Raw genomic sequence first — 14,375 nt, 5'->3', positions numbered from 1 at the left:
GTGAAACCAACTGCCCAAGATCACTAGTAGAGGCAGAAGTAGGACTGGAACTCAGGTCCCTCTGACTCCAAATTCAGAGTTCTTTCTACTACACCATGAACTATATACTGGGAAGCCTCAGGGCATGGTTCCCTCTCGGTTTGGGGGGATGCCCTCCGCATCTTCAAAAACTGCCATCTAACAAATTAACTTTCAGGGAGTCCCCCCACTGAATTTCTAGCAGTAGTGTTCACCTAAAATAACTGAAAAGGAGGAAGACTGAGGAGGCAGGCACCTGGAAACTTAAAGAGGAAGCCGATCGGATGGCTTTTTCCTCCAACTCCCGATCTGTTTATCTTTAAAATGTGCCTGATTTCTTTTCTCTCGGGGAATACAGCCTCCCGGTCCCTTCGGAAACTCAGAGTCTCTTAGGGGTGTGTCTGTTTTGTTTGCAGATTTATGGGAGCTTAGGTGAGTCCCGGACAGGAGGTAGAGTCCGCTGGAGCCAGCGCGCGCGCTCTCTCGCTCTCTCTCCTCCCTCCCAGTAAACCAGCTCTCCAGAGGATTGGCCTCTCCTATCCTCCCTTTGGGGGAGTTTATTCATTCCTGAGAGTAGGAGCTGGGCTGGGGGTGGGGTTGGGTAGCTTTCATTTTGGCCTTGATATCCTTAACTGAGAAGGCTGTGCCCCCCCATATCCCCCCGGGCCTGGGGTTTTGTACTGGGAGGTAAAGGGAAGGAATTTTCTTTCCCAAGGCCAGGCATGGGCTGCTTGACATCCTGGGGCCTGTTGGGGTCTCAGACACCAGGCCCAACCCCTTCGGAAGGGTCTGGTGGGAAGCGGAGTGGGGTGGGGCAAGGGAGGTCAGGATAAAGGCAGGTTTGAAAGGATCCTAAAATCGGAGGGCAGGTAGTCTACCCCAGGACTCCCTCATTCCAAGCTGGGAATCCAGGCCTGAAGCCCCCTCCCCTCCCCCAGCCCAGCCCCTGGTAAGAGGCAGACCAGATGGGAGGTAAATAGTGCGTTTATAAGCATTTACCACAGATGGACTGCCCTCACCGCAGCCTGCAACCATCTCCCTGACAGGGTATCTGGGAGAGGGGACAACACTGCTTCCTCAGAGCTGCGAAGAAGGGGGTGGGGGAGGCAGCCTCCTGAATCCCCTTTCCCTCCCCGAATTATCCTCCCTCCATCCTCCCAACCAGGCAGCTCCAGCATCTCCCTCTCCAGCCTGCTCGCCAGCCTTCCCACTGCCTTTCCCCTCCCCATCCCACACCCCCTACCCCCACCCCCTCCTCCGCCCGGGGAGGGTTGGGAGGAGGGACAAGTGCACTTTTAGTAACGACAAAATCAATTGTCTATGAAGATTCTACTCTCAGGCAGATGGTGCAAAGACTGAGGGAGTTACTAGTTAGGAAGACCCACATTAAACCCCAGCCCCCCAGAGAAGAGAAAAATAAGAGGATGGGGAGGAATGGCGTGGAAAGGTTGGGGGGGGGGGCGGTGTCTGCATATAAAACCTGAATCCCCTAATTTCTCCGGCTCAAAGTTCAAAGATTTGAGCTCTCCGGGCGGCCCCTGCATCACCCCCACCCCCAAACCCTCCTTAGAACAATGAGGTCCCAGTGGGGGAGCCGCCGGCTCCTTCCCCAGGGCAGCAGCCCGAGGGGCCCGGGGTGGGAGGGAGAAGCAACGCTCCCCTACCTCCGCCCCCGCCCGCACCCTAACTGGCCCCCGCCCCAGCCAAACCGGGAGCTAGGAGGCCCCACCCCTCCCCCACTCCATGGGTAGCCAGCCCGAGGGGGTGAGGGGGAGGATGGAGGGGTCAGATGCCTCCTCCCTGCCAGCTTCATCCCCTTTTCTCAGACCTCGGCTGAGAGGGATGAGGGGGTGGACCCGTCCCCATCCGCACCCCGGGACCGTCCGGCCCCGCCCGCCCCGCCCCGCCCGGGGGCGCCTCCTGCGCCAGTCTGCATCGCGCCCGGCCGCCCCCGCCCGTCCGCCCAGGGCCAGTCCCGGGTGGGGTCGGGGCGTTCCTGCCCTTGCCCCTGCCCCAGCCCCAGCCCCTACTCCCGGGCCCCGGCTCGCCGCACCATCCCCCTCCCCCAGTCTGCGGGGCCTCGTCCCAGAGCCTAGGAGGAAAGGGGCGCCCCTGGGAAGACTCCCTGTCCTCCAGCCACTGCAAGCCCCGTAGCAGTCAGGGGGCAGGGGGCGGTGGCAGGAGCTAGGAGCTCCCACCCGGTGCTCGCTCGCCAGCCCGCTCGGGACAGCCTGCCTGCTAGGGGTGGGATGGGTCTGGCTCCCGGAGCAGCCGCCTGCTGGAAGGGGGAGGGGGGAAGAAAAAGGAGGAGGAAGAAGAGGAGGAGGAAGGGGGAGGAGGGAGGAGGAGGAGGACAGAACATGCCCGGGTGAGCACCCGGGACAGCCCGCGCTGGTGGGGAGAGAGGCGCGGGGGGGCGGGGAGGACTCGCAGCCTTCCTCGCTCCCTCCTGCTCCCGGGACAGCCCGCTCGCTACATGGAGAGCCTGCCGGGGCGGGTCTGCGCCGCCTGGGCCATCCCGCCGGGAACCAAGGGGGACCGAAGGGAGGGAAGGGGTCCCTGCCTTAGATGGGGATACACTGCGGGATTATACTGGGCTGGGGGTGGGTGGAGAGAGGTGACCACTCAGACACAAGCAGGGCTAGGACAGACGGACAGCACTCAGACAGACAGACAAGACACACGCGGACACTGAGGGGAGGCGCGGGCGCGCACTGACCGTTCCAGTTTTCACCGGCACATACACCACTTGACCCATCTTCGGCTCCCTGCTGGTCCCCAGCCGAAAGCCCTTGGAGCGGACCCAAAACTGGAACTTGCCTTTCTCCCCGGACGAGGAGCCGCCGTTGCCGGCACCCGTGGTCCCGCTGCCCCCGCCTTGCAGGACCTCGGCGATCCGCTGGTATTTGCTGCGAGTGACCGTCTTGGTCTTGGCTGAGTCTCCGTAGGTCCGGAGACACCAGTCCCGGAACTGGCGCCCCAGCTCCGTGTCCCCGGGGCTGCGGTCCCAACCCCCCCGCAGGAGCAGTGTTGGCTTCGGCATCCTCGGGGCCCTTGGGGGCGGGCAGAGAGCGTAGCTGGCCGGCCGGCCGGCCCGGACCGAGAAGCAGGGAGCGACGGGCGTAGGCTAACGCTGGGACTGAGACTGGGTCTGGGGAGCGGCTGCCCCGTCCCGAGATGCGGCGGCGGCGGCGGCGGTGGCGGCGACCTCGGCGGCCGGGACGCGCGGGGCTGCAGCAGGCAGGGTCCCTCCCGCTCCTCCTGCGCTCCCGCGGCGGCGGCGGCGGCGGCTCCTGCTCCTGCTCCTGCTCCCGCTCCTGCTCCGCCTCCTCCTCCCCCCCGGCCGGGATGCAGGAGGGGATGGAGCAGTCGGGACCGGGAGGTGCAAAGGGGGCGGGCGAGTCCCCTCCCCGGGAGGGGCCGCCCCGCAGCCTGTGAGGGGGAGCCCGGGGCGGGTGAGGGAGACCGAGCGAGACACCCGCGGCGCCAGCGGCGGCTGCTGTCAGGCTAGCGGGCTGCTAGTCTCCGTCCTCCTCCTCCTCCTCCTCCTCCTCTCCTTCCTCCTCCTCCTCCTCCTCCTCGTCGTCCTTGTCCTCGCCGCCTCCTCCACGCAGCGGGATCCCACCTGTTAGAGCCGCGTAGCTTCCCTCCCCCTCCCGGCCCCAGGGCAAAGGAGGCTGGGCTTCGCCCCCCCCCCCCCCCCGTCCCTGGCCCCAGGGGGCGCAGGGGGCCGGACTTCCCACCGCCCCAGCCGGGGCCGCCAGGAGCGCTGGGGGCCGAGCTTTCACTGTCCGGGCCGAGGCCGCAGGGGACCAAGTTTCCCCCTGTCCCGGCCCGGGTCTCAGTCCCTGAGGCCTCAGAAGCCGACTTTCCCCCTGGCCCTGGCCCCGGCCCGGCCCCTAGGGCCTCCCTCCAGAGGCCCAGCTCCGCCTTGTCCCAGGCCGGGCAGGGTTGAGACTGGGCCCCCGTCTCGCTGTTTCTCTGCTTGACCCCAACCCTGGCCGCAGGACTGCAAGTCTCCACGTCCCCTCCCCTCTTCTCCCCACTACCCGAGCTGGGGCCCGTATAGGGCGGGGCCTGCCTCTTCTCCCCTAACAGTCCCCCTCCTCCTCCCCACAGGGCCTGGGGGCAGGTTGGGCAGGCTGCCTCTCCTACAGTCTCCAACCTCTCTGGACAGCTTTGGGGCCTGAGGCAGGAACTAAGTTGAGTCGGAGAGACTTCTCCCAGTAATACGCAGAAAGATGTTTGGGGGCAGAGGGACCAAGAGCAGTGGACTTCGTGGGAGCCCCAAACTTCTTGTCTCTAGACCTCCACGCTTGAAAATCCTCAGAGAATTATACCCAATGGTCTACTTCCCAAGAAAAACTTAATTCTTGGGGGAGGGGGGGAGGGTGAAATAGGATGAAATGTTCATCTCCCCAATCTCTCCTGACCAGATGGTCTTATTGGGGGGAGGGAGGAGAAGCCCCTAGGCTGGGTCTGTCTTCCCAAACAAGAAAAGACTTCAAGAGAGATTTTAGATTTAGGATTTGGGGCTGGAATGAAATTTAGAAATCATCTAGTCAAAATATTCCATTTTACAGATGAGGAAACTGAGGCCTAAAGAAACAAATGACTTGCCCAAGGTCACAATAGCTGGTGAGAGAGTTAACATCTCTCACTGTCAAGACCATGGCTCTGTCCACTAAGCCCCTTGCTATATGCCCCTTAACCTGTGAGTTCAAGTATTTGTAGAGAACTGACCTTGGCTACTTTGCCACCCCCAACAGGGACAGTCCCCTTTGCTCAATGAAATTACTGGCATAAATAAAGGTTACTGCTACATTCTGCCTGATTTTGGCTCTGTCTTCCAACCAGGTCATCAAGAAACACAGGCCTTCATTTCTAGCCTGCCTCAGGGGGTTCCTCCCACATTTTGTGTGCTGACTCTGTTAGATTGCCCCAGGCCAGCTTCTCCACCAGCTTTGGTGGAAATAACCAGCCCTAGACTCTGGCCCATACAGAACCATTTTCTATCACCAGAAATGTAGGCCCCAGGCCCCATTTCCTGCTCCCTCACTCTGCAGAAGTTTTCCCCCTTGGCCTCAGCTAGGACTGACTAATGTCCTCCAATGTTTCTTTGCATTGAACATAGGGGGAATTGTTTTAAAACAGTTGAACATTTCCATGTTTTTTATATATACCAGTGGCTCTGCAAATATAAAATGTTGGTCCTTAATTTTCCTATCACTCTCCTTTAGTTTGGAAACTGGTATTCCCATTTCACAGAGGAGGAAAATGTAGTAGAAGCTGCATTCATTTCAACAAGGCACTGTAAGCAGGGCACCGAGTGCTATACAAACTTGTTCAAAAGACAGCTTTTGCCCTCAAGAACTTACAGTCTGGTAAGGAAGATGAGACAGGAATGTATATCCCAATGATACAATATAATACAAAATGATATAACACAGCAAACATTCATGCAGACTAAGGACTGGGGATACATATGTAGCACCCCTTCTGGGACTACTTCCCCATGTACTCCCATGGCCTAGAGCTGGGTTTCTAAAACTGATTGACTACTATTCTCAAGGTTCTAAGAATAATCTGAGGAGCTGTGTTTACAGTACTACATTTGTGAGCCCCCATCAGTGTACTTTCCACTAAAATCAGCCAGACTCAGATTATTAGTAAAAAGTATTGCTACCAGGGTATAACAAGAATAATCGTTACAAAAAACAATCTCCCAAAAGTCTAGAGCACATCCTCCTACAAATACACACAGTGTTCATAGGGAGAGTGGACAAAAATTTAAAGTACAAAGGTAACAAGGCATGTGTGTAGAGAATACATGTGGCAAAGGTGTAACTCACAATTCCTAGCTACTGGAAGTCACTTTCTCCCTTCATCAAGCCCTTGTGAAGTTCCCCTGGGATGTAGCTCTCTGATGGTCTCTCAGGGTAAGTACCTTTGTAGATTCCCTAGCTGTAACTTCTTTCTAACATGAATGGTCATGCTCCCTAAAGCCACCTTTCTTTGAATGTCTATTCTACTGACTGAATGTGTGGTCCCCTACTGGTCCAATCTATTTGATTCCAGCAGGAGGAGCTGTGCTATTGATCCAATCTCTCCAATGACATGGTCAATAGGGTTGGGAGAGAGAGGAAAGAAAACTCAAGAAATTCTCCTCTTCTTCCCAAGAATGATTCCCTCTCTCTGGAGGGAATGATTCATGTTCTCTGGAGCGTGGCTCCAGTTTTCAACTCTTCTATCACTAGACTCCATCAGTAGTTTGCTGTTTGTATACCTAGCCCAAGAGGTATAACTTGGTCATCTCAACCAATCACAAGATGTTTTCCATGTGCCATCATCTGCTTTCCATTCAGTGACCAAAACTCTAGAATCCTTTGAAATTGATTAATGACTTATTCACAGCTAGTTTACACTTTCAATTGATTGGAGGGGAAGTATTTGGGCTTTCTGTGATTACCTTAATTAGCTTGGGGGTAGAATCCTATCCTTACACTAAGACATATAAAACAGACCCTGACCTCAAAAAACACAAAAAACCTTTCTACTATATAGGGGAGCACAGTAGGTAAAGAGATAAGTGAATACAAAATTACAAAAAGTTATTTCAAAAGGGGATAAACACTAAAAACTGGGAAGAATCTGGAAGAATTGATACCTACATTACTTTGAAGAAAACTAAAATTTGATGAGGCCAAAGAGAAGACAAAAAGTTAATTTGAAGTGAAAATTTAATTTAATTCATTCCAATAAACATTTATTTTAAAACTTCTGTGTCCTGAGCCTTGAGCTTAGATATGTCAGAGATACAAAATGAAGAAAACAAGGTCTCACTCTAGGTGAGCTTACAGTTAGTAGAGATGATAGGTAAACTGGTCTGTTAGAAATACTGCTAGATTTGAAGACAGAGACTTGGATTCGAATCATGATTCCCATAATCCTTACTTGTGTGACCCTGAGCAAGTAATTCAGTTTCTCAGAGACTCAGTTTCTTCATTTGTAAAATGGAATACTTGTACTATGAGAGTAGATGTGAGGAATACAGGAAGAATCTATAATTTTTTTTCTGATGGAAAACTCAGCTACTAGAACTTAGCAAAGAAGTCCCAAGGGGAATTTTGAGACGCAGAGACAGGCTTCAAAACCAAGTATTCCTGAGTCTATATCTTTATAGCCCATTGCCTCTATGGAGAGAGCAGAATATAAATGAGTCATCATTCTGACAGGTAGTCTATCATTATCATAATAGCCCTGTTTCTTGGATCAGAAGATCTGGGCTTGAGTACATACAAGACTCAACACAACATAGATCTTACTCTCATGGAGCTTTTGGTCTAAGGGAGAAAGAAGAAAATAAACAAAAAAAGAACAGAGACAAAGTCCATTATGAGAGTTCATCAAGAAAAGTCACTGCCAGATGATATGATGATATACTTAGAGAATCCCAGAGATTCAAGTAAAAAACTACTTGAAACAATAAACAACTTTAGCAAAGTTGCAGGTTACAAAATAAACCTGCACAAATCTTCTGCATTCCTATATATTAATAACAAAGTCCAACAGCAAGAGATAGAAAGAAAAATCCCATTAAATGCTAGGGTAGATACTATAAAATATTTGGGAGTTTACCTGCCAAAACAAACCCAGGGACTATATGAACACAATTACAAAACACTTTTTGCATAACTAAAGTCAGATATAATTAAGTGGAAATAGGTCAGTTGCTCATGGGTAGGCCGAGCCAATATAATAAAAATGACAATTCTACCTAAATTAATTTACTTATTTAGTGCCATACTAATTAAACTATCAGATAATTATTTTCTAGAGCTGGATAAAATAATATCAAAATTCATCTGGAAGAACAAAAGGTCCAGAATATCAAAGGGACTAATGAAAAGAAATGCTAGGGAAGGTGGCCTAGCGCTACCAGATCTCAAATTGTATTATAAAGCAACAATTATCAAAACCACTTGGTACTGGCTAAGAAACAGAGGGGTAGACAAGTGGAATAGGCTAGGTACTCAAGACACAGTAGGCAATGCATATAGCAACCTCCTGTTTGATAAATCCAAGGACCCCAACTTCTGGGATAAGAATTCACTGTCTGACAAAAATTGCTGGATAACAGTATGGTGGAAACTAGGCATAGACCCATGCCTGACACCCTACATAAGAATAAAGTCCAAATGGGTACACAATCTAGCTATAAAGATTGATATCACGGACAAACTGAAGGAGCAAGGGATAGTGTATTTATCAGATAGATGGAGAAGGGAAGAATTTTTGACTACAGAAAAGATAGAAAGTATTATGAAGTGCAAGATGGATAATTTTGATTACATTCAACTGAAAAGTTTTTGTGCAACCAAACCCAGTGCAACCAAAATTTGAAGGGATGTAGTATATTGGGAAAAAATTTTTATAGCTAATCTTGGGGATAAAGCCCTCATTTCTATACTATATAGAGAAAACTGAGTCAAATGTACAATACAAGTCATTCCCCAGTTGATAAATGGTCAAAGGATATGAATTTTCAGAGGAAGAAATTAAAGTTATCTATAATCATATGAAAAAATGTTCTAAATCACTTTGATTAGAGAGATGCAAATCAAAACAACTCTGAGGTACCACATCATACCTATCGGATTTTCAAACATGACAGAACAGGAAAATGATAAATGTTGGAGAGGATGTGGGAGAGTTGGAACACTAATTCATTGTTGGTGGAGCTGTGAGCTGGTTAGATCATTGGATGCAACCATTCTGGAGAGCAATTTGGAACTATGGAGCTATGCCCAAAGGGCTACAAAAAATGTGCATACCCTTTGACCCAGCAATATCACTTCTAGGACTGTATCCCCAAGAGATCATAAAAATGGGAAAGGGTCCCACATGTACAAAAATATTTATAGCAGCACTCTTTGTAGTTGCAAAAAACTGGAAATCAAGGGGATGCCCATCAATTGGGGAATGGCTGAATTAATTATGGCATATGAATGTAATGGAATACTATTGCGCCATAAGAAATGATGAACAGGAAGACTTCAGAGAGGCCTAGAAAGACTTATATGATCTGATGCTGAGTGAAAGGAGCAGAACCAGAATTTTGTGCACAGCAACGACCACAGTGTGTGAGAGTTTTTTCTGGTAGACTTGGATCTTCATAGCAATGCAAGGACATTAAAAAAAAAATTCTCAGTGATCTTCTAAGGCAAAATACCTTCCACATTCAGAGAAAGAACTATGGAATTCAGTCGCAGAATGTAGCAGATCATTTGTGTGTGTGTGTGTGTGTGTGTGTGTGTGTGTGTGTGTATTATGTTTTGGTTTGTTATGTGATTTCTCCCATTTATTTTAGTTCTTCTGCACAGCATGACTATAATGGAAATGTATTCAGTAGGAACGTATGTGTAGATCCTATATAGAATTGTATGCTGTCTTGGGGAGGGAGGGAGAGTAAAGGGGGGTAGGTAGGGGGAAAAAACCTAAGTTTTATGGTAGTGATTGTAGGGCATTAAAAATAAGTAAAATGAATATTAAAAAAAGAAAAGTCACTGCCAAATGAAAAGGCCATAGGTAAAATGTTGCCTGCCACCTGCTACCTATCACCTGTGTGACCTTGGGCCAAACATTTAAACCTCTTGGAGACTTATTTTCTTCCTCCTTGGAACATGGATAATGACACTTTCATTACATACTAGGAAAGATTATTATTATTAGGGGAAAAAGGTATTGCAGGAACCTCAAAGTGCTTTGGAAATGTAAGCTATTATTCAATCAATCAACAAATATTTATTAATCAGATTCTATATACCAGACCCTATGCTGGACAGTAGAGATAGTAAGAATTGAAAGAGTCTCTGCCCTCAGGGAACTTACATTTCTTTCAGGGGAAACAATATATACTCATATTAGGAGATACAAAATATCTATGAAGTAAATACAAAGTAATTTCTTTGTTACAAGATACCTAAAATGATTCAGAGACCATGGTAAAGTAGAGAGAATACTGGATTTGGAGTCAGAAGTTATTCAGTCCTTTTAGTAGTATCCAACTTTTTGTGATCCCATTTGGAGTTGTCTTGGCTAAGATAATGGAGTGGTTTGTTACTTCATTTTACAGATGAGGAAATTGAGGCAAATAGGGTTTAAGTGACTTGTCCAGGGTCACAGAGGTAGTAAGTGTCTAAAGCCAGATTTGAACTCAAGAAGATGAGTCTTCCTGATTCCAAGTCCAGCATTCTATCCACTGTAACACCTAGCTACCTAACAACTAAGTTGTTAAGTCCTTTTCAAGTGGATGGCTTCCTTAGGTACCCTAGTAGTTAATTAGAAAAGAATCCTATTTTACAGAAAAGGAAACTAGGTTGTTGTTCAGTTGTGAACTATATACCAGACCCTATGCTGGACAGTAAAGATAGTAAGACAAGAATTGAAAGAGTCTCTACCCTCAGGGAACTTACATTTCTTTCTGGGGAAACAATATATACTCATATTAGGAGATACAAAATATCTGACCCTACGTCCATGGGGTTTTCTGGCAAGGATATTAGAGTACTTTTAGGCAAACAGAGGTTAAGTGATTTGTGTAGGATTACACAGCTAATAAGTATCTGAAACCAGACTTGGACTCAGGTCTTTCTGATTACAGACCCAGTGCTCTATCCACTGAGCCACCTAACTGACTCCAAGGAAACTGCACTCAATCCCAATTCTGCTACTTACTTCCTGTGTGACCTCAAGTCATTATCCCTCTCTGGACCTCAGTTTACTTCTCTGTGCAATAAGGAAGTTAGAATGCATAACCTTTAAGGTACCTGTGATCCAAGTACAAAAGAGAGATTCAAATTAAAATCAACAAGATTTATTAAGTGCTTATTGTTTGAAGAGCATTGGTTGGTCATTGGAGAGGATACAAAGCTTAGCAAAGACACAGATTTTGCCAGAATGGAGCTTTGGTCTTATGGAAAAGGTACACACACACACACACACACACACACACACACACACACACACACAGAACTGTGACACAGAAGAAAAAGAAACAAAGTCCACTATGAGAATTCATGAAGAGAAGCCACTGCCAAATGGAAAGGTCATAGGTAAAATGTTCACAGGATTTACAGTAGGAGAGATTATATCATAGAATCATAGAACCAGGTGGGACTTTACATACTGACTAACCCAATCCCCTCACTTCACACAATAGGCAACTGAGGCCCAGAAAGGAAATAGTATGCCCCAGGATGCATGAATAACTGCACCAAAGGTGAAAATCTGACCCAGATCTTTCAGCCTCCAAATGTCATTGCTATTTCCACTGTGCCATGCTGCTGGCCCAAGGAAGTCTTTTTGGAAGAAATGGCATCTGAATTAGGCCTTGAAGGACAGATGGGTAACATTTCAACTGGCAGGGGTTGAGAGTGGGAGAAAGAGGAACAGAGAGAGAACTCATTCACTCTGTGTATGTTGCAGTTATTTTCTAATCTCTATAATTTTTGTTTGCTTTCTGCTTGGACAAATAAGTTTACTTGATATTCACTTGCTCTTTGTGATAGTCATGTATAACTAGATTTTGCTAGGAAGGGGTGAAGCCTTCAAATAGAAGCTTGGCTTACTCCATCCTCTTTAAAGGATAGTCACCAGGAAAGCAGCTTGAACCTACGAAAAAATATTTCCCTAGACTTGCAAAATTTGGAGGTGAGGACATAGATTTAATTCTAGTCTGCTTCTTTCTCTCTGAGGATAAGCCCCTTTCCCTTCTCCAGGAACCAAATTCTTCTTCAAAGAGGGGTGGGCAAGGTGCTAGAGATCTATTCATGCTTCCCTAGGAGGTGCAATTAGACAATCCATGTGGACATACATAATAACCTACATAGGCCACACACACACACACACACACACACACACACACACAATGTATATTTATTATATAATCATGTGACCCTGATCAAGTAAATTAATCCCTTCAGTCTGTTTCCTTATCAAATGGGATTCTTTTCCTACTTAACTGTAGAGTATGGCCACATTTGGATGAACTATTGTTAGTTGTACAGTAGTATAGCTAACTAACTATACAGTAGTATAGTTAGTTGTACAGTTAGTAGTACAGTAAACTGGGAAGTGGATAGAGCTCCTGGTCTAGAGTCAGAAAGATGGGAGTTCAAATCCAGCCTCAAACACTTACCAGTTGTGTGAACCTGGCCAAGTGATTTAATCCTGTTTGCCTCAGTTTCTTCACATGCAAAATGAAGTGGAAAAGGAAATGGCAAACCACTCTAGTAGTATCTTTGCCAAGAAAACCCCAAATGGGGTCATGAAGAGTTGGACACAACTGAACAACATTTTTAGTTGTAAATGACATAAAGTTAGAACTAACAAGTAACTGAAAAATAAAAGAGAAGGAGGTCCCTAGGTGTAATGAAACCATCCTGGATTGGTCTTCTGGGGAAACTCACTGTGTAGCTTTGGGCAAGTCACCTCTGTAAAATAGAAACAGGGGCTGGGAAGAAAGGGCAATGTTGCATTAATCACCAGGTTCCTTCCAACTCTGGAATTGTTTTTCTGAAAGTGTAGATATTCAGGCTTGTTCAGACTAATTCCTGACCTAGTTTGGACAGGTCTGTTCCTAGCTCAGTGTGTGACCATGTGTGTGATCACATTTCATTTCATCTTTCTAAGACTCAGTTTCTACAGTTGTAAATAATGTTTATTCTTCCTACCTCATCAGACTGTTGTGAGTTTTCAGGTTTAATTCAATACACTTTGATAAGCATTTATTAAGTACCTACTGTATGCCAGGACCTGTATTAGGTGATGGGACAGGGATAGGGTCTGGATCGGAGCTCCTACATTCTCTCTACAAAACTCCCTTTACCAGTACAGGTCAGCACCTGCTCTGAAACTTACTGAGTGGTTACAGAGTTACACAGCCAATATGTGGCAAAGGCAGGACTTGAATTCAGTCTTCTTGACTCTGAAACTGCAAAAGGATACAAAGGCAAGAATGAAAACAGTCCCTGCCTTGGAGGAATGTATAGATGGAAATGAAGACACAGGTACGGAAATTATATTTACTGCTATTATAAATCAAAGGACAGGGAGAATTTTATCCCTAGAATAGTTTCTTCCTATATTATTATTTTCCTAGCATTTAGGGCTGGATGAACTTTTAGAGATCATCTAATCCAAATTCTTTATTTTACAGATGGGGGAAACTGAGACCCAATGAAGGGAAGTGGTGTATCTCATATTAATGAATTAATGTGAAGTTTCCATTAATTCAATGCTTGGAAATAGAATATACAGGGGCCAGCTCTCGCCGCCCCCCCCCTGTTTTTTTATTCCCTCTCTCTTTTAAAATAGAGAAACTATGATTCATCACAATCACAACAACCTATCCCTATCCACAGACTGGCCAGATTTAGCATCCTATAGATCAAGTCTTTGAGTCTTTGTACCCCTTCCCTGCCATGACCTTCCCCTTTAACTCCACCCAACCAAAACTTCCAAGACATCCTTCAATGCTCCACTCAAGTTCTCCCTACTCTGGAAGCCTTTTCTGACCATCACAGTCCATAGGAAGAGCTTTCTCTCTCCTTCCTCTGAGTTCCTAAATGTTAGTTATTTCATTTCATAGCAGCATAGTGTGAATGAAGAAACACTGAAGCTGGTATCATCAGAGACCTGGATTTGAATCCCCAGTTTACCACAAGTTAGCTAACATTTAGGAGCTCACCAAAATCACCAGTAAGATGATTTGCCTGGGGTTGCATAGCTAATAAGGGCCAAAGTTTGAACCTATTGACTCTATCTCCAGTCCTCTGTCTACTATACCACTCTGCCTCCTTGAAAAGGTGCTTCCAAAGCAACTTCTCATCAACTATCTCATTTTATCTTCATAAGAGTCATATGAGGCCAACAGAATGGCAATTATTGTACCATTTTTACAGACAAGAAGATTGAAGCTCAGAAAGGGAAAGAGACTTACCCAAAGTCTCCCAGTCAATAAGTGGTAGTAAGAACACTAACCCAGTTCTCCTGACTTCCAGGGCTAATTTATCCCCCTCACCAGACTACCTTGCCTCCAGAAAGTCAAGTCAACAAGCACATATTAGGTACCCTTATTATTTATGGGTTAAGAATCACGTCCAAGAAAACCAGGAATCTTAATGGTTAGTCTGTGTGAGCATGTAGGCCTTCCATCTTCTTCAGGTTTCCCTTCAACCACATTGGTGTTGGATCCCAAGCACTGGCAGAAAACAGTGAAAGACCAGAGTAAGGGAGGATTCATCTCTGTGTATACCAGACCTTGAGTGGTTCCCCATGTCTACCTTGTGTTTTTC

General features: G+C 47.0%; 1 protein-coding gene across 1 annotated transcript in view; it reads right to left on the bottom strand.

The window, feature by feature from the left end:
- The window catches only part of NOL4L (nucleolar protein 4 like), a 197,188-nt gene extending 194,030 nt beyond the window's left edge, over positions 1-3,158 (bottom strand). The window contains exon 1 of the mRNA XM_072631604.1: positions 2,738-3,158. Coding sequence (XP_072487705.1) covers positions 2,738-3,061 — 324 coding nt within the window. The 5' untranslated portion in view covers positions 3,062-3,158. The remainder of the gene's footprint in view (positions 1-2,737) is intronic.
- Between the last annotated feature and the right edge of the window lie 11,217 nt (positions 3,159-14,375).

The sequence above is a fragment of the Notamacropus eugenii genome, chromosome 1 (genome assembly GCF_028372415.1).
Source record: "Notamacropus eugenii isolate mMacEug1 chromosome 1, mMacEug1.pri_v2, whole genome shotgun sequence".
Taxonomy (NCBI): domain Eukaryota; kingdom Metazoa; phylum Chordata; class Mammalia; order Diprotodontia; family Macropodidae; genus Notamacropus; species Notamacropus eugenii.
The sequence above is the reverse complement of the archived record's forward strand: the minus strand, read 5'-3'. Positions and strand labels throughout refer to the sequence as shown.